The 21,155-nt window shown below is 39.0% G+C and overlaps 1 protein-coding gene across 5 annotated transcripts in view; it reads left to right on the forward strand.

The window, feature by feature from the left end:
* Positions 1-21,155, forward strand: part of ASB3 (ankyrin repeat and SOCS box containing 3) — a 118,033-nt gene that overhangs the window by 64,261 nt on the left and 32,617 nt on the right. For all 5 annotated transcript variants that reach the window (XM_066378271.1, XM_066378272.1, XM_066378273.1 and 2 more), the window contains 4 exons: positions 2,025-2,137; positions 2,726-2,861; positions 5,404-5,581; positions 15,974-16,171. In XM_066378271.1, coding sequence (XP_066234368.1) covers positions 2,025-2,137; positions 2,726-2,861; positions 5,404-5,581; positions 15,974-16,171 — 625 coding nt within the window. The remainder of the gene's footprint in view (positions 1-2,024; positions 2,138-2,725; positions 2,862-5,403; positions 5,582-15,973; positions 16,172-21,155) is intronic.

Below are 21,155 nucleotides of genomic sequence, written 5' to 3' on the forward strand. Positions count from 1 at the left end.
ATTTAATATTAGCATTTTTCAAGTGTGGTCCTTCATCCAAATGTTTAGTTCCTTTCTAATTTTTGATTGAGAGTTGTTGATTTCTGCCTCCTACTACAGTAGAAGATATAGAATAACTGTGTGCTTGAAATGAAATACAAAACCTTACTTGTTTTTACTTTCCTATTACCAAGCACACCAAGTCAGACTTTATACACATTTCTGCTCTTTTTCTTTTTATAGATGCTGATATTATAATTATAATTCTAGGAAGTCATTGTAATAGCCTCACACCTGCAGTATTCACAGTATACCTTATTTACTTAATGGTCTATGCGTATGTGTGTACTTATTTTATTAGGTACTCTTAAGTGCTTTCTTCTGGCAGTTTAGTTTTTTCATGAACTCCAGGGTTACTGCCACCTTCATAGCAGAAAGTTTTGTGGTAGATAACATTCGGGAAAGTTTAGCCTCACTTGTTCGTTCTATCCACTTAATAGCATTATACCTATGTTCATCCTCACAAGAGAGGATTTATAAGCTTATATGTATATAATATTGGGCTACGTATATCTTGTGCTAATGTTAAAGTAGACATATGGAAAAGAGTAGGATAATTTGGTGAAAAAGTAAAATAAATCGGTAAAAAGGCACATGATTTTAAGGTCTGTGTAGACATGCAAACTATTTCTTTAAAGTATCTACCTTTTCAGTAACTTGATTTTTTCCCCAAATTTATTTTTAGACATGCAAACTATTTCTTTAAAGTATCTACCTTTTCAGTAACTTGATTTTTTCCCCAAATTTATTTTATTTTTTAAACTAAGTGTATTGGAGTGACACTAGTTAGTGACATTACATAAAGTATACAATTCTATAATAATACAGCATTTATGTGTTGCATTGTATGCGTACCATCCAAAGTCTAGTCTCTCTCTGTCACCATAAATTTTGCCCCCTTTACCCTTTTTAACCCCTCTGGTAACCACTCTTCTATTGTCTGTCTCTGAATTTCTTTGTTTGTTGCTTTCTATTTTATATTCTACATATGAGTGAAATCATATGGTTCTTGTCTTTTTCCTTCCTTATTTTGCTTAGCATGATGCTCTCAGGATCTATCCATGTTGTTGCAAATGATGATATTTCATTCTTTCTTGTGGCTGAGTAGTATTCCATTGTGTACATCCTTTTTATCCACTCATCCATTGAATTTATCCACTCAGCTGTTGATTTGGTTGTTTCTATATCTTGGCTACTATGCATAATGCTGCAATGAACATGGGGTACATATATCCTTATGTACCCTTATGAGTAAATGTTTGCAAATTTTTCAGGTGGATACCCAGAAGAGGATTGCTGGGTCATATGGTAGCTCTATTTTTAATTTTTGAAGGAACTTCCATACTGTTTTCCAATAGGGAGTCATTAATTCCAGTTACTATAGTTCAGTAAAATGCATTTCTTTGGCAACACTCTTTATTGGAGTCCCCTTTTAGTTCAAATAAGCAAGGTTTTACTGTATTTTGAATTTTAACAACGATTGCTGTTTATGATGGCAGATATTTAAGATGCAGAACTTGCAGTGTTGCTCTTTCAGTTGTGAGCGACTGTTGTCATTATTGATCAAATAGTAATGATAGGAAACCTTTCAATCCTTTTGAGACTGTTTCTTCTGACCTGTCCTCCCCACTCTCCTCTCAATTGCATTTTTAACAAAGTAGAAACATATTGTCTTTATTATCAGAGAGAATATATGTTTACTTCTTGCTTCCATTTCCTCTCTCTGTCTTTTCAAATACAATTGTAAGTAATTTGTATGTGTATGGAAAGGATATATATATATATATTAATGGGTTTGGGCTAAGACAATTGTGAAAAATGTTTCGGCATTGCATAGGGCGTATGTGTTTTGATTTGTTGATAGGAATAATCACAGCATTGTAAGTTTTGAGGTGAATAAGTGATGAGAACATCATCAAAGTGTCCAGTCCTACAAACATGTCTTTCTCTCCTGATAGTAATTTTTTTTGACTGCTGTATTGCAGCTGTTGAAAATGGACAGATGGATGTGTTAAGGCTGTTGCTTCGACATGGAGCAAATGTTAATGGATCCCATTCTATGTGTGGATGGAATGCCTTGCACCAGGCTACTTTCCAGGTAACTTCAGAATTTATTATTTCATCTACATGTAAATTGTGTGTTTTACCCTTTTAAAATGACAGCTCTATACAGTTTTTGCTTTCTACTTGCCTGTGATTTATGATGGTTAGTGCAGAACAGAAAAGGCAGTCTAAATGCTAATGATCATTCTGAATAAGCCAACTGGTCTAGTAGTTTCAGCAGTTTTGGGCAACAGGGATTGTCTAAGTTTTTCAAATGTTGATAGCATAGTTAAGAGACCCTCAGAATATTTGGGACATAAGTTGATAAGGAGCAATGGCTTGTTTTATGTATAGCCCTGTGTTTAGAAACTGATAACTCTTTACTGCTTGGACTAGCAAGCTAATTTTGCAGGATTTTATAAGGATTATAATTCCTAGAGATCAGTGTTTCATTTGTTTATGTTAACGGGCTTGTTAAAGATATAGAATAATCTGATTGTTTAATACTCCCTTCTCATTGAGCTTTTTAAAAAAGGTTTTCCTTTAATGAGGATAGAAAACAAATCAAAGTAAAACAATAAGAAAAGAGATACCTTCTATTTTCTTTGTTTACTCTTATTTAAAATACGAATCTGTGCTTTAGGAAAATGCTGAGATCATAAAATTACTTCTTAAAAGAGGAGCAAACAAGGAATGCCTGGATGACTTTGGAATTACACCTTTATTTGTGGCTGCTCAGTATGGCAAGCTAGAAAGTTTGAGCATACTTATTTCATCAGGTAAGACTAATCCATTAGCCTTTGCACTGTTAAGATCATGAGTTTTAACTGTGTATCTTCCTAGGAAGAATTATTCTTGACCAGACATAAATCAGGTTGTGAAATTTATAATTTTATACTAGTGGTAAATAAGAGTGCATACCAGTTGATTTATAAGCCTGGTTACTAAGTGTCTATTACTAACATAATGTAATTGTAAAGGCAGTAGGCAAGGCCACCATTACAGCTGCCTGACCCATGCAGGTTTGCATTAGATTCAAACAGACGGTAATGAAACAACGGAGCCAAAAACTGGTGGGCCATCATCTTTAATCCTAGCTGGCACCCGGCGGGCAAGTAGAAACACACACTGGGCTCCAAAACCCACTCATTCAGTGCTCACAAAGCCACTGACTTATCCTAGTTTCCTAGAATCAAAGGATTCTAGCTCACCAGACTTACTCACCTCTGTTCCCCATCTCCTTCCTTCTCCCTGCACAAACTGGCTTCTCCTTCAACACTCCGCCATCTTGGCTGCTTCTCCTGGCCTCCTCCACGTGGCCTTTCTTTGCTGTCTGCTCTCTCCTCTAATACTAATCTCAGGAACTGAGAGAGCAAGCTCCTGGTCTGCCCCACTTTATAGTGCGGAAATCAAAACCTTTAATCCAATATACAAAATAGGGAAGTCTTTGATACAAAGTCCACCCCACATCAAAAAGGGTGGGAAAAGCTTAGTCCTAAAACTAAGCCCCAGGCTACAAGGATCTTGCCTGCCCACAGCCTGCCACCAACACACATTAATATTACGCCCATTCCAAGCATAAGGGCAACTAATATCACCTGGGAGACAGGCTTCCACATGGGAGCGCCATTTTTAACAAAGTGAGCATAATATATTTTATCTGCCCAACAGTAACGCATAGCACTAATTTATCTGAGGAGGAAGATAATGATCTATCACTAAAGCAGGTTTATTGGAAACTGAATGATGAGTCTGACCTTTCTTACCGGGACCTGAGCAATTCCAGCTTTCTAGTGTTTTCCCAACTTTTCTACCTGTAAACTTACAGGGGCTGGTTCCTTATCCTTTCTGATACTTTGAAATTATCAAAATGAAACATTCCTAAAAAAAGGAAAGTTAAGTAGGTTTCTTTCTTGACTTAGTTTTTTTTCAGTAATAGTATCCACTTCTTTCTAAGGCTGATAGTAGGTGAAGCATCCAGCTTGTATTAAGTTAAGATTTTACTTGTCTAGACATGTTGAATGTCCAGTTGGAATTTGTCAAGTTTCCACAAACTCATTTATGTTTTCCATAGTTTTTTACCCATTTCACAGCTTTGGTTCATTAAAGGTGTATTTATGGAACGTCCTTTCAAAAAAGTAGTTATTTTCCCCTTGATAATGATGATTTTCCCACTGAGATATATTCCAGGAATTTAAAAATTCTTATTGTCATGTAGTAATGCCATGCTTAGCCTATTTAACATGTTAATTGTCAATGAGAAAAGTTTGGGGATGTCTGTTAATTTCAAAACCTTTACAAATATTGAGGTCACTTTCAACTTATTCATATTTTTATATACTGGCATCTAAATAATTGATTAGATTTATACTTTAAAAAATGAGCTCAGAAACCCATTTAAATAGATGTTTTCCCTTTTATTGTAGGTTCTGTCATGCATTGGTCATGAAGATAAAGGATGTCATGGTCAATATTAGTTTCAGGCACAGTCTTCATGTATGTCATATCTACTGGAATTTTTTTTTCCATAAAACTTAGCCTGAATTGTTTAGTAGCATCTACAAAGGTTCATAATTTAGGTTTTTTCTTGTCTTTTCCAGTAATTATTAGAAATGTTACGCACATTTGCTTTTTACCTTTTTAAATGAATATTGTAAACACAGAGTGCTTGTTTGAGGAAGGACTGGAGTGAAATGAATCCCTCATCGAATAAGATTTTTGTTTTAACTTAAAAATGAACTCTAAAATATTAATAACTTCTTTTCTTGCCAACATAAAATCAAAAACAATTTTAAGTTATCAGCAAGTTAGGTAAATCAGTATGTTTATACAATATCCACTGAGGGGAGGAAATGATTGTACAGTTGACCTTTAAACAATGTGGTGATTAGGGGCTGTAACACACACAGTTGAATATCTGCATATAATTTTGACTCCTGCAAAAGTTACCTACTAATAAGCCTACTGTTGTCTGACAGTCTTACTGATAACCTTAATAATTGATTAACACATATTGTTTTATTATACACTGTATTCTTATACTAAGCTAAGTTAGAAAAAAGAAATGTTATTAAGAAATCAAAAGAGAAAATACATTGACTGTACTGTTTTGCATTTATTGATATTGTAACTTTACATCGTCTATTTATAAGATGCAGAAAATATCCGCACATAATTGGACCGGTGCTGTTCAAACCTGTATTGTTCAAGTCATCTGTACTATGAAACCTTTTTAAGGAAGTGCTTTGAATTTATGTTCATTATCATGTTATTTTACCCCACACATTAGGATCATCTGTTAAATGTTTTATTTTGTATTAGGTGCAAATGTCAATTGTCAAGCCTTGGACAAAGCTACTCCCTTGTTCATTGCTGCTCAAGAGGGCCACGCAGAATGTGTGGCGCTTCTGCTGTCCAGTGGGGCAGATCCTAATCTCTACTGTAATGAGGACAACTGGCAGTTACCTATTCATGCAGCTGCACAAATGGGCCATACAGAGTAAGTATTAAAAATGAAAATAAAAATCGTCTCATAATTAAAAGGTAATAAGTCAGTCTTCTGGGCCAGACGCATTACCTCCAAACAAAATCCTTGGCATTTCCTTCTCTACCAAACTGCCAGGTGACTGGGTCCATGCCATGTCTGTGCCCATGTGATGCCCAGCTCCTTTCAGTCATGCACTTCCCTACTGTACGGCAGGCACAGTGGCTGGAAATGGAAACAACCCAGGGCTTCTCAGGGTGTGGAGTCTTCCCCCTGGTTTCTCAAGCTGTGGCCATACTCCTGCTATTCTCCAGTTTTATCCCAGGCATCTTTAGTTAACTATCTGATGGCCTTATTCAACTTATTTACCTTACCTCCCTGATCCCAGAAAGCTTTTGAGTTTGTGACTCCTATTGGAATCCAGTCTTTCTTTTGTGTGATCTGGATAGTTCTCCCATCTTAGTGGAAAGGTAAATAATTACTAAAGTCCAAACTTTTCCCCCCTTATATTACTCTTTTTCCTTAACCAGAAGTTCTCATGACATTTTTGGTATTTTCTGTAGAGAGAGGCTAAAAGATGTTTGGTACTCTCTGAAATTGGGGGTTCCAAGGAATTTTGGAAGCTAATAATCTGGTTATACATATGAGAATACAACAGTTTTATCTTAACATAAATTGATACTGAGTGGGTTTTTAAAACATGTATTTAAATACTTTAGAGCCATAAGTCTACAATAATATCTTTATAACTATTGTTAGTATTATTTAATTAAAAAATAATAGTGAAATTGTCATTAGTATGGATGCATTGTAGGAAAACAGGTTCTGCAATTTGGCTATTATGCCACTAGGTGGCCTGGTATTTTACTATTTTCTTAAAGATATTTATAAGCATTTTTGTGCCGCTTCAAAGAGTATTTTTCAAACCAATTAAAAAAATTTTAAAAAGTTTATTAAGTTTAAGACATTTACACAAATTCTTTAATACAGTAGTTAGGTTTTAAAATTTGATATTTTTCTCTATTCTTGATTGTTTATTTAAACATAAATCTTAGGTGCAATTATACGCTTAGCTTTAAATAGATACCAAAACCTGCTGGGAATTAGACCTCATTTATTCTCAATTTTGAGAATTCTGTTTGTCATGGACCAGCGCAGCTCTTAATTCTGGGTTTTGAATGAGAATGGTGCGGGATTAAGAAAACAGACGTATTAAGAAAAAAGGGTGGGATTGGGAGGACTCTTTAATGCTGATGGCAATATCTGAGTGCCTCATAGCCCTAGTTTGCTTTATTATATAGCCATATGCAAATCAAGGAAGTCCTTGATACAAAGTTATACATCTGAGGCTAAAACAGGAACTCTTCCAAGGCATAAACAGGAATCCCCCCACTATGCATAAGTGAAATCAACCAACATCTGAACAGAATAAGAGGAAGGGCATGTATATTGCTTCCAGCAACTTAAGCAAGCAAGTGAAGTGGGTGCAAATACTCAGCATCATAGCCAATATGGAGGTGGTAGGGGGAGAACTTAGCCTTTTGCTAAGCCTCGAATCTACAATGGCTTTTTGCCATTTGTGGTCTACAACATATCCCCCTTTTCTTTTTTATTTTTAATTTCTGTGCTGAGATTTGCACTCATCTGATTTCCTAGTTTCCCTGATTCTAATTTGCAGGCAGACTGAAAAAACACAGAACAAACACAAAATTAGTATAGCCAATGCTATCAGATATCCAAACAAACATTCTAATACATTACAGTGATTAAAGCCTTTAAACAAATTCTTAGCCACTATAACAAGAATCTATAAAAGAGTAATGTCCAACAAATTAAAAAAAAAACTAAAAAAAGAGTAATGTCCTTAACATGTTCACCAAGTCCAAGTTGGCACCAACACCATTCCAAATCCCTGCAAATGCAACCCAACCCCAGTTCAGTCTGTTAGGAGCTGTCACAAGGAGCAGGAGTCCAGGAAAAGTCCTCATGGCACTGGAATTGTTGTCACCATTCTATACTTTGCAGCTCACGTCCAAGTCCCAATGACCGCTGCTTCTAGCTGGTAATGATTCAGGTAGACTGGAAAAGCCATCTGCAGCATGTGTGGGGATGGAGCTTCTGTTCTCTTCAAAACTGGAGAGATGAACCCAGGGGGCCTTTCCCTGGAGCTTACAGCCATGGGGTGGTGAGGAGAACCTTGGGATACACTAAGCTGGGTGGCAGAGGTAAATTTGTAAGTTGGCAAAAAGGAGAAAGAGCTCTAAATTAGAAGTAGGTCCCAGCCTAAAATATGAATGGGGCATTGAGGCAGGAGGAATAAAGGAAACACTATATATTAAACAAAGCAGCAGAAAATAGGACTATCAACACCCACAACAGAGATCTTCGAGGGAATGAATAAAAACCCGAATATTCAGGCAAGACATAGTAAGTGGCCCTTGTGTCCGTAAGAAATGAGATCAGTTTACCTGCTACTTGGAAGAAATACCCTAGGCTTGTCCACTTGAGATGGGGTCAACGGCCCTGGGCACCTTTAGCCTTCAGTGGCAAGTCCCAGGAGGTTGGGCAAGGTTAGGTCACAGGTGGCTGGAGCAGGGCTGGACGAGACTGAACCCTCCCTTAGAGGAGTAAGGGGGAAGCCTACCTTCCATTGTTCCTTTTTTCCACAGCAAAGGCATATCCTGGTGGGGGCCGAGAATCCTGGCAGCCTTTAGTTCAATGACCTTCCTTTCCACTATTGAAGCAGATGGAGTCCTATGAGGCCCCTTAGGGGCATTGGAACCTTTAAGGGCGTATGCCAAGAGCTGGTATTTCACCTGATCTCTTTTGGGCTTTTTCTGCCTCTTGGTCATTACAGACCTTAAAAGCCATGCTCAGAAGATCTCACTTAGGGGTTTGAGGATCCCCATCTGCCTATATAAACCTTTTCCGTATATCTGGAGCTATTTGGAAAAAGACAAGACAGTGTTATTAGCTGGATCAAATAAAAGAGGGTAGAAGTTTGCAGGAGAAAAAGATTTGGCACCTCTTGTTCATCAGCATTCAAAAGAAAGTTTTTAAAGATAAGGTAGATTTGCAGGAGTTCCAGGATATTACTCCCCCTTTTATATTTTTTAAAATTGACCTTATATATTTGCTGGGTACATTTTAATAATACCTTGACTTTAAAGATTGTAAGAAATACCTACGGGTATTTTGAAAGGTTTGACAAAATATAGTAAATGCTTTTCCTACATATGTAGGAGTATTGTCAGTTTTAACCAGTTTAGGAAATCCAATAATAGAAATGCATACGGACAATGAGTTATAACATGCTTAGCAGCCTCTCCAGTTCTGGCAGAGGCTACTATAAATCCAGAATAAGTATCCACTGTAACGTTTGCCAAATGAAGGTATATGAGTAACATCCATTTGCCAAAGTTGTCCTGATAGGAGTCCTCGAGGAATAACTCAGAACAAAGGGACAGATTGTAGTATAGGACACCTTGGACAGGGTTTAACAATCTGCCGTGCTGCTTCCCGAGAAAGTTGAAACTGTTTATGCAGGGCTGCAGCATTCTGGTGATGAATAGTATGAGACTGGATTGCTTGATCTGTCATGGTTGCTCCAATAATTTTCTTTTGGGTAGTTTGATCAACAGGACATTCCCTTGTGCTAAAGCTCCAGGGAGCATGGAGTGAGCTCGAGTATGTCCTATAAAACATGGAGCTCTATGTTGACGTACAAGTCTTTGAAGAAGGAGAAACTGCTGAAATAGTTCATCAGCAGTTGTCCCTAAGACAGCAGTCTCTATAGTGGAAACAACCATAAGTAAATATTTGCTGTCTGTATATAGATTAAAGGAGGAACATGGCAAATGCTGAAAAGCCATGATAATGGCATGTAATTCTAGTCTTTGAGCCTATTTTAAAGTGACTGTTTCAGTATAAAGTTGTCCATCGATTATAATCCTACTATTCCTGAGCTGGACCCATCAGTAAAGACTGTAGGTGCTTCAGGAATGGGCTCATTAACAATTGTTTTAGGAAATACAAATGTAGTAATTAATGAAAATTGAACTATTTTATTAGCTGGGTAGTGAGAATCAATTTGGCCTGTAAAATTTACAAAAGCAATTTGCCATTTAGTGGAAGTTTCCCAGAGCCATTGTTGTTGATCCTTTGAAAAAGGAACAATATTTGAGGCTCAATACCTATAAGCTTTAAGAGTTGTCTATGCCCCTTAATAATCAAGGAGGCGACAAGATCAAAATACAGAGATAAAAACTTTCTTAGGAGTAACAGCCAAATGGATCGTTTCAATAGGACCTGAAGCTTGCCACAATAGTCCCGTTGGAGTGTAACTCAAGGGACAAATTAGTAAGGCAATTGATTCTTCAGGATTTATGCGTTTCAGTTGTGCTTGTTGCAAGGCCTTTTCTACAAGCTTTAAAGCTTGTTTTCCTGCAACTGTAAGTAGCTGAGGAGAAGCTGGTTCAGCCAAGCCTCTAAGAATATCAAAAAGTGGCTTCAGGCCCTGGCCGGTTGGCTCAGCGGTAGAGCGTCGGCCTGGCGTGCGGGGGACCTGGGTTCGATTCCCGGCCAGGGCACATAGGAGAAGCGCCCATTTGCTTCTCCACCCCCCCCTTCCTTCCTTTCTGTCTCTCTCTTCCCCTCCTGCAGCCAAGGCTCCATTGGAGCAAAGATGGCCCGGGCGCTGGGGATGGCTCCTTGGCCTCTGCCCCAGGTGCTGGAGTGGCTCTGGTCGCGGCAGAGCGACGCCCCCTGGTGGGCAGAGCGTCACCCCTGGGGGGCATGCCGGGTGGATCCCGGTTGGGCGCATGTGGGAGTCTGTCTGACTGTCTCTCCCCGTTTCCAGCTTCGGAAAAATACAAAAAAAAAAAAAAAAAAAAAAAGTGGCTTCAGTTCCCTGGTAGTTAATTTCAAAGAAGGTCTAAGCCAATTAATATCTCCTAATAATTTCTGGAAATCATTTAAAGTTTGCAAATGATCGTCCTGATTTCTAATTTTTGTGGGCAAATTTGTTGTCCCTCAATAATTTGTCCTAAATAAGAAAAAGGTAAAGATTGCTGTACTTTTTCAGGAGCTATATAAAGTCCTGATTCTTTCAAAGAATATTCTGGTTGTTGCAAAATGGTGAACACAGTGTCTTTTTTTTTTTTTTTTTTTGAACACAGTGTCTTTATCTGAATGAGTAATAAGAATATTATCCACATAATGAATTATGTACATCTTAGGGTGCTGCCTTCATACTGGAGAGAGAGCTTGAGAAATGTATAAATATTTTGGTACAAGGTAGGACTGTTAGCCATACCTTGAGGCAAAACTCTCCACTGGTATTGCTTCACTGGAGCCTGGAAATTAAGTGAAGGAACACTGAATGCAAAACGCTTGCAATCATGAGGGCTTAAAGAAATAGTAAAAAAGCAATCCTTCAAGTCAATAATTACAAGGTGAAAATTTCACGGAATGGCAGTAGGATAAGGGAGTCCTAGCTGGAGAGGACCCATAATTTCCATAGTCTTATTTATTGCTCTCAAATCTTGGAATAGCCTCCAGTTTCCTGATTTCTTTTTAATGACAAATATAGCCGTATTCCATGGGCTATTAGATGGTTCAATGTGCCCAAGCTGCAACTACTCTTTTACCAATTGAGCAGCTGCCCTAAGTTTCTCCTGAGAAAGGGGCCATTGGTTTACCCATACAGGATTATCTGATTTCCAAGTAATTGGTTCTGCACAATGCACTATTGGGGTAGCAGGAGCTACCAAGGCCCCTATGCTAAATTTTGATATTCTAATCCACGCATCTTCTGGTATTGGGTTCCACTTCTATGGGGGTGAGAATTCCCCACTGTTCTTTCCCTAGTCCCTGAGTAGGCAAAAATCCCTGATCAAGTATTTGAGTACTAACTAAACTATTAGGACTGACAAGCAACGCTCCCATATTTTTCAAAACATCTCTACTCCACAAATTAACTGGCAATCCAGGGAGCACATAAGGCTGAAAAAGTCCAGAATGACCTTCTTTATTGTCCCATTGTAAAAAACTATAGCTTTGTTGAGGGATTTACTCTGCCCTATACCTTGTAATTCTGTGGCTGCTGCATGAGTGGGCCAGGAAGGAGGCCAATGTAGCTTAGCAATAACAGATACGTCAGCTCTGGTATCTAAAAGTCCTTTAAATTTATGCCCTTGTATTGTTACTTCCATTTCAGGGCGTTCCTGACCTATATTTTGAATCCAGTAGGCAAAATCAGAGGAGGCGAATCCTCAATTTTCTCGGGGTCCCTTTTGCAGGGTTTGGCCCAAGAAGCAGAATTAGCATTTTTATACTATTCTTCTAACTGCCTGAAGCAGCTTGAGACAAATTCTTGAAATGACTTATTAGGGCTCTGCTTAATTTTGCTCAATTTCTTTGTTTTGCCTACCTTAGTATATAACCTTACACATAAACAAGACAATTTATGCACAAAAACACAAGTATAACATATAACTTTGATTAATCCTAATACTTGAATTGCTATTTGGCTCCTAACTCTGAACACGTGTCACAATGCACTAACCAAATTAGTAAGTCTTAAGGATCTACATTCTATTCTATTTAAATTTAAATGAGCGCTCCTTACAAGTTCTAAAATAATTTTATTTTTTAAATATTAGAGCCAGTATTTCCAATCTTTGCATGCAAGACATCAATTCAGGCCTCAAAAACAGACACATTTAGACATTAAACAAAGATATCACAGAAACAAGAGTTAGACGAACCAAACAAACCAGAGAGAAACCCGGGATTTCAGAGCACAACCAGATTAGAAAGATGCCTGCCTGATTTTAGTCAGGGCGTTTTCTGATAGAGGGACTGAAGGATGGGACTAAATGAAATCTCCCCGAGAAAATGTGCTCTCGGCAGCTGCTGGGATATTTTCTATAGTCAGATCCAACACAGATCCCCCGCCTCAATTTCCAGGCAAAGAATAAGAAAGAAACAAAATGATCGTCCAGAAGATTGTAGTTAGAACAGTAAAGAAAATCAGACCATAACAGGAAAAGCTGTAACTTTCCTAATACCTGAGTCTCCTATCCATTCTAGAATTCTATAGTTGCTGTAACTGGTGGCTCAGTTTGACTATGCTGAGATTTCTCCCCTACCTCAACGGCCCCTTCATGAAAGTCCAACTTCCACAGCAAATAATCAGCCCCAGAGAGACAAGCAATCGCCTTCCAGTCATTTGGGGGAAGAGCCTTTGCACTAATAGTATCTAATAAACCAAGTGAAAAAGGGGCAGTAGGCCCATACTGAACACAAGCAAGTTTAAGCTCTTTCAGAGTTCTAAAGGGTACAGGTTCATGTTCTCGCACTAGTCTCCCTGTATCATCCTGTCTTTCTACAACAGGAAAACAGGTAAAGCTATTTATTGTTTCTCCTATATTTCGAGCCTGGTCTATAGATTGTTGGAGAGGGGATTTCCCAGATTTTGAGCTATAGACTCTGGAATCAGCCCAATAAGGGAACGGAGGAGCAGAGGGTTGAACGTAGGAAGGAGCTGAGGGCAGCGGAGGCCCCGCAGCTAAGGCAGCCATAGTCGCGGATTTTTTTTTTTTTTGTATTTTTCAGAAGCTGGAAATGGGGAGAGACAGTCAGACAGACTCCCGCATGCGCCCGACCGGGATCCACCTGGCACGCCCACCAGGGGCGACGCTCTGCCCACCAGGGGGCAATGCTCTGTCACGACCAGAGCCACTCTAGCGCCTGGGGCAGAGGCCAAGGAGCCATCCCCAGCGCCCGGGCAAAGATGCTCCGATAGAGCCTCGGCTGCGGGAGGGGAAGAGAGAGACAGAGAGGAAGGAGAGGGGGAGGGGTGGAGAAGCAGATGGGTGCTTCTCCTGTGTGCCCTGGCCGGGAATCGAACCTGGGACCCCTTGCATGCCAGGCCGACGCTCTACCACTGAGCCAACCGGCCAGGGCCAAGTCGCGGACTTTTATTTATTTATTTATTTATTTAATTTTCCAAAGCTGGAAACGGGGAGAGACATTCAGACAGACTCCCGCATGCGCCCGACTGGGATCCACCCGGCATGCCCACCAGGGGCGACGCTCTGCCCACCAGGGGGCGATGCTCTGCCCCTCTGGGGCATCGCTCTGCCGCAACCAGAGCCACTCCAGCACCTGGGGCAGAGGCCAAGGAGCCATCCCCAGCGCCCCGGCCATCTCCGCTCCAATGGAGCCTCGCTGCGGGAGGGGAAGAGAGAGACAGAGAGGAAGGAGAGGGGGAGGGGTGGAGAAGCAGATGGGCGCTTCTCCTGTGTGCCCTGGCCGGGAATCGAACCCGGGACCCCTTGCACGCCAGGCCGACGCTCTACCACTGAGCCAACTGGCCAGGGCCAAGTCGTGGATTTTTTATCCCCCCCGTCATCCTCAGACTCCCAAGTTATCCTCGTATTCACATCCCTCTGTTTCCAGCTTACCCTGATACTCTTCAGATAACAATTTGTCCTCATACGGAAACCTTTCTACGAAAAAGTCCCTTATTTTTGGCCCTAACTGTCCTATAATTTTTTACTCCTGGTTATATTTTCCTCAAAAACTTTCTTTACTCATACTGTGTGCACTTCACTTGGGGAGTTCCATCACCTGCCTTCAGTTTAGTTTCCTCTACTCAAGTCTTCTGTTCACGCGCCCCTTGTTGTGGACCAGCATGGCTCCTAATTCTGGGTTTTGAGTGAGAATGGTGTGGAATTAAGAAAAAGGATGGGATCAGGAGGACTCTTCAATGCTGATGGCAATATCCGAGTGCCCCATAGCCCCAGTTTGCTTTATTATATAGCCATATGCAAATCAAGGAAGTTCTTGATACAAAGTTACACATCTGAGGCTAAAACAGGAGCTCTCCCAAGGTATAAACAGGAATCCTCTTACCATGAATAAGCGAAATCAACCAACATCTGAACAAACAGAGTAAGAGGAAGGGCATGTAAATTGCTACCAGCAACATAAAGAAGCAAGTGAAGTGGGTGCAAATACTCAACATCATAGCCAATATGGAAGTGGTGGGGGGAGAACTTAGCCTTTTGCTAAGCCTCCAGTCTACAATGGCTTTTTGCTATTTACAGTCCACAACACTGTTTGTCACTGACGATTTCCTCCATAGACCACTTCTAAGGTAAGTTCTGTGAGTGTCCTCTGGCACTATTATCATCTTAGACCTACCTTAAAAGTATAAGGAAAAGTATCAGAGAGAAAGAATGGACTTTGGAGTAACCCTGCTTTCCTTTTCCCAGAAATGGGGAGTCTCCTAACTTTCATTAGCCCTACTTTTATTATTTGTTTTTAGAAAAGTAGGTTAGTACTTTCTCTCTAGCTGACTATTAGAGGTAAGTTTACAAATAATCAAAGAAATTCTGTTTTAATGATTTTCTTTAGAACTTTCTCTGCTTACCTGCCAGTTTCTTTATAAATCTGCCTCAGTGTTTAAAGAGCTCATATTCTTTTTCAAATAATAAAATTTAAGTAGAAATTCTGATTTCTTCCTGATGAAAATATTCATTTCATGTTACAATTTTTAAAACTTATTTATTTTTTTGTGGCAGAGACAGAGAGAGAGTCAGAGAGAGGGACAGATAGGGATAGACAGACAGGAAGGGAGGGAGATGAGAAACATCAATTCTTTGTTGCAGTTCCTTAGTTTTTCATTGATTGCTTTCTCATATGTGCCTTGACCGGGGGGCTACAGCAGAGTGAGTGAACCCTTGCTCGAGCCAGCGACCTTGGGCTCGAGCCAGCAACCTTGGGTTCGAGCCAGTGACCTTGGGCTTCCAGATAGCGACCTTTGGGCTCAAACCAGCAACCATGGGGTCATGTCTGTGATCCCATGCTCAAGCCAGAGACCATGTGCTCAAGCTTGTGAGCCTGTGCTCAAGCCGGTAACCTTGAGTTTTGAACCTGGGTCCTCTGTGTCCCAGGCTGATGCTCTATACACTGCGTCACTACCTGGTCAGGCAAATAATATATTTCTTGGTATGTTTATATTTGTTACAATGAAGTTTGAAATAATTACATCCTAAAATATCTAACTTAAAATTTGAATTTTGGGGAGTAGGGTCATGGTAGTAAGGCAAATAATTACTGAAAAATTAAGAAAGGACAAATGGTTACCTATTTACTTATAGAAACATTATTTAATTTTGTTTCAGATCTATTTAAGGACCTTTGTTTTAAGCAACAGTAATAAGCATAATATTTTGGAGTATATAACCTATAATAATTTAATATAAGTAGAAGCTATACTGAAGACAAACTTTTATTAAAGAAATCAATGGATGACTCTTGAATGTATGCTGAAGAGATGTTATCTATATTTACGTGCATATAAAAACATTAAATGCTTCTATATTTGTGTACTTGCAGAATCTTGGACTTGCTAATACCACTTACTAACCGGGTCTGTGACACTGGGCCAGACAAAGTGAGCCCTGTTTACTCAGCAGTGTTGGGAGGGCATGAAGGCTGCCTAGAAGTGTTACTCCAGCATGGCTACAGCCCAGATGCCCAGAAGTGTCTCGTCTTTGGATTTAGTTCCCCGCTATGTATGGCTTTCCAGAAGGAGTATGTATATTTGCTGTATTTTTGTTTGTTTTTTCTATATGGAGATGTATTTCCAGCTCACTTTCCTTTTATGATGGATTTTAATATCTCTTGTGCTAAATTGCTAACTTAAAAACAAAAAACAAACACAATAAAACCCTCTGCACCTTGCTAAAGTACGTAAAAATGAGGTAATAATGCCAGATTTTTTCACTTCCCTCTGGATCTGGATTATATTTTTTGTGTAGCAATTTTAGAAAATACTTTCATTGTATTAAATAAATTAAAATGTAGAAATTCTCTTATAGTCTTGGTTTCTAAAACAATTCAAGAATTAGAACACATTTTCAGTTATGAGATGAATAAGGTCTGAGGACATCATGTGTAACCTGGTGACTTACAGTTGACAGCACTGTGTTGAATATTTGTTATCTGCTAAGAGGGTAGTGCTTAGGTTCTCTCACTTAAAAAAAAGGGTAAATATGTGAGGTGATATATGTGTCAATTCATTTGATAGAGGAATACTTTCACAATGTATACATTTATGGAATCAACATTTTTTTTTTTACAGTTTAAATATCTTACAGTCTTATTTGTAAGATATTTTACCCTTAGTAAAACTGGGGGAAAAAGAATTCCTGATAAAAATGACTTTATCAAATAAGGCTTTGACTGTGTTTCAGGTTATTTACTAATTGAAATTTATATTTGCAAGACTTGTTATAAACCTAAAAAAGTTTTGTAGATATTATTGTATTTGGTATGGAGCATTTTTATGTGTCATAGTAATTAAATTAAAGTCTTAAAAAAATATTTGATAATCTGCCTTGCCCCTGTGAAGTAACGTGCAGGGGCCTGTGTGCCTATGCAGCCGTTCCCTACTAAAGACTGGGGTGCTCGGCCACCACCGAAGGCTGGTCTGCCGCCCCGCTGCTCAGGCTGCTGAATGGATAGGGATAGTTACCGAGTGGGCTTAAGCTGCCTTTCCTCAAACTCACAAACAAAATGGAAATAAAGTTGATGGAAATTAAACAGTTTCTAAAAAAAGTTGCATTGTGAACTTAACTAGGTTGTGTGCTTGCTCAAAAAATTAACCAAGAAAAATCAATATTCTTCAAAGGATTATAACAGGACCCAGAGTCTGTACAGCGTTAACATTCACAATATCCAGGAGACAGTCTAGAATTACGTGACATGTGAAGAACCAGTAAAATACGGCCAGTTTCTCAAGGGAAAAGACAGTAGGTGCCACCTTTGAGATGATCCCGGTTTGGAAATATTAAATAATTGAAAGCAGCTATTAAAACTATGCTTAGTGAGGAAAACCTACTTGAAATAAATAGAAAGGTAGAAATTCTCAGTTCAGAACTAAAAACTATAAAAAAAATCAAATGGCAATTTTATAACTGAAAAACATAATATTTAAAATGCAAAACTTACTACATGGGCTCCACAGCAGAATAGAATTGACCAGTAAAATTATCCAAACTGAAGAACAGAGAGAAAAAAGAAAACAAAGAAACAAAAAGAACAGAGTCTCAGGGACCTAAGGGTAGTCTGAATGAGTTGACATTCATGCCGTTCAAGTCCAGAAGGAGAAGAGAAGGAGACTGGCACAGGAAAGTTATTGTGAGCTAATCATGTCTGAAAACTTCCCAACATTGGGTAAAGACATAAATTTACAGATTTATGAACTTCAGTAAACTGATGAAGAATAAATTTAAAGAAAAGCATGTTCAAAAATAATCAAACCGGCCCTGGCCGGTTGGCTCAGCGGTAGAGCGTCGGCCTGGTGTGCGGGGGACCCGGGTTCGATTCCCGGCCAGGGCACATAGGAGAAGCGCCCATTTGCTTCTCTACCCCCCACCCCCTTCCTCTCTGTCTCTCTCTTCCCCTCCCACAGCCAAGGCTCCATTGGAGCAAAGATGGCCCGGGCGCTGGGGATGGCTCCTTGGCCTCTGCCCCAGGCGCTAGAATGGCTCTGGTCGAGGCAGAGCGATGCCCCGGAGGGGCAGAGCATCGCCCCCTGGTGGGCAGAGCATCGCCCCTGGTGGGCGTGCAGGGTGGATCCCCGTCGGGCGCATGCGGGAGTCTGTCTGACTGTCTCTCCCCGTTTCCAGCTTCAGAAAAATACAAAAAAAAAAAAAAAAAAAAATCAAACTCTTGAAAACCAAAAGCAGTGTAGTATATAGTGATCCCTGCTCACAGACATAAGCCAACAAGAGTTGTTTATTGCTGTTCTTGGAAATTTTGCTTTGTGAAGCGGCCCTACAGAACATAGTTGAAATCTGACTTGGTGGCTTTAAAAGGGCTTATCAGCTATTTTCTTCTGTGGAAAAACTTGTCATTGGACCAAATGTATTCTTGATTAGTAAGGTAATTTTTTTCAGTAAGAAAAATTATTGAAAGATATTTTTTGTTAGCCTGTAGGGAAAAAGCTAAAACATCAAAATACACGTATCTGTTTTGTGAAGGTACCTTCTCCTAGTCTTTGTAATTGACTTTTCATTTGCCTGGGGTCATGGCAGTAGGCTTAATTTTGATACATCTTTGCCATTATTAATTACTTTGAGGGGAATTTAATAGAAGAGAAACCTTTCCCAAGGGCTAAATCTAGAAGATGGTAGTATCATCATCACATATGCTTGTACTTAAATGTGTGTATATAAAGGAGTTGACTTAAGTATAGTAAATAGCACAATTTTTGGCATATAATACAAAAATACCAAGATTAATATTCTTCTCCCTACCATCCTTTGTTTATCTGGAAAACAATATAAATTAAAATTTTAGTCTCTATACTATATTTATATTAGCTAATGTCTGGCTATTAGTTTGTGTGTCAGTCACTATATGTGTAATGTGAAAATCATTTGATTATTTTGGAACTCTCTATAAAACTGCTGACCAAGGAAGAAAACTGACATTCTTCTAGTTGGTTTTGTTTTAGTGTATCAAGAGGGTAATATAATATAGTCCAGTGTCTGCGGAAAAAAAATTGAAAAACTTGTTAACTTTTTGTTAGGTTTTTCAATAAGCATGCATCTTAAAATTTGGATTTTCTACACAAGTGATTTTCAACCTTTTTTATCTCATGGCCCACATAAACTGATTACTAAAATTTTGTGGTCTGACAAAATAATAGGTATAATTTTGGTTCATTCACACTGGATGGCTACTGTTGTGTTGGCTGTTGTCATTTTTTTGTTCGATACTTTAAGGGAAAAGAGGTCAGTGCTCCTGACTAAATAGTCAGTTATTGCATGTTTTAAAAATTCTTGTGACACACTAGTTGGAAATTGCTGGTCTACAGTAATATACCTAAGTTAATTAAATTAACTAGAATTCCCATTTAAAAAACAAGGATAATTTAATGTAATTTTTATGTAAAATAACTCATTTTCTGTTGCTCCTTAATGAAGGTAGTGTATGAATTTTCTATATTCTATTAACAATTAATAATGAGAATTTGAGTTTTGGTCACAGCAGTAGTACCAGGGAAATTGGAAAACTCCATTTCCCAAAATTAATTATTAGGTAGTCAAATTTGGAGAGATTTGATAATAGATAATGAGAAAAGTTTAGTGGTGTAAGTTTTGAAATTCTATTTTTATAGCAGCAGTGTGTTACAGTAATGTTAGGTTGATGTAAGATTGTTATATAAAAAGATTTAATCAACATTTGTCTGACTTTAGTTAGTGAGTCAACCCATTTCTAATAAAATGCCTGTTATATAGCAAACTGGAAACATAAAACAACCTGGAGAATCACAAGACTTTGTCAGCATGCCCTGAGCTTCTGGGAAGGCAGAAGGTCTCAAATATATGTGCAGCTCCAGAAATGCAACTTCAGTGCTCTTTGACTTCGATTATTACACGTTATTGACCAACAGTAGACTGGGGCTTCGGTAGCCTCTGGTTAAATGATAAAGTGCATGAAGAGATGTATGTATTTCTCTTAAGACATAACCAAATTCTCTTTCAAGAAACAAATTCTCTCTTAAGCTCTGATGAAGAATCGGAAATAATTCAAGTCCTAGAGATGAACAGTGAATCCTATTTAACCCTTCCTTGCAGGACATTTGGTATTGTCCAAAAGATTCACAGAGTCATATGGTCCTTGATATTTGGTCCTGTATTTTTTTTTTTTTTACGGAGACAGAGAGAGTCAGAGAGAGGGATAGATAGGGACAGACAAACAGGAACGGAGAGAGATGAGAAGCATCAATCATCAGTTTTTCGTTGCCACAACTTAAGTTGTTCATCGATTGCTTTCTCATATGTGCCTTGATGGGGGGGGGGGCTATAGCAGACCAAGTAACCCCTTGCTCGAGCTAGCGACCTTGGGACCAAGCTGATGAGCTTTGCTCAAGCCAGATGAGCCTGTGCTCAAGCTGGTGACCTCAGGGTCTCGAACCTGGGTCCTCCACATCCCAGTCCAACACTCTATCCACTGCACCACCGCCTGGTCAGGCTGGTCCTGTATTAAAATGTCCAAAGAGACATTTGGGTCCATGCCAAAAGGTCCTTGATATAATTGGTCCTATACCAAATTGCCCAAAGTGACGTTTGATCCACAACCACCCACCCACCAACCATACCCATGTGTCATTACCAACTAAGCTACCAAGGCAAGAAGGGTTATTACTGACAATAGAACCACAACACAATTACTGGATCAATAAATGATGGTAGTACTTTTTATGTATGACACCAGTAAAATATAAATAAACATTATGGGCTATCTGAAATCATGGATGTTTTCTCATCATGGACATTTTGGATAGGATCAAATATCAAGGACCTTTTGATGAGTACGGAATGCTTCAGTGGACAATTTAGACAAGATCAAATGTCTGCTATTCTATTTAATATAAATATCAAGAACTAAATGTGACACATTAGGAGACTGCACATTATATAAACAATGAAAATCATCAAATACTGAGACAAGAGAAGTTTAAAAACTAAGAAAGCAAAATCTAGACCTTATCTTTGGGCCTGTA

This window comes from Saccopteryx leptura, chromosome 3 (genome assembly GCF_036850995.1).
Source record: "Saccopteryx leptura isolate mSacLep1 chromosome 3, mSacLep1_pri_phased_curated, whole genome shotgun sequence".
Taxonomy (NCBI): Eukaryota; Metazoa; Chordata; class Mammalia; order Chiroptera; family Emballonuridae; genus Saccopteryx; species Saccopteryx leptura.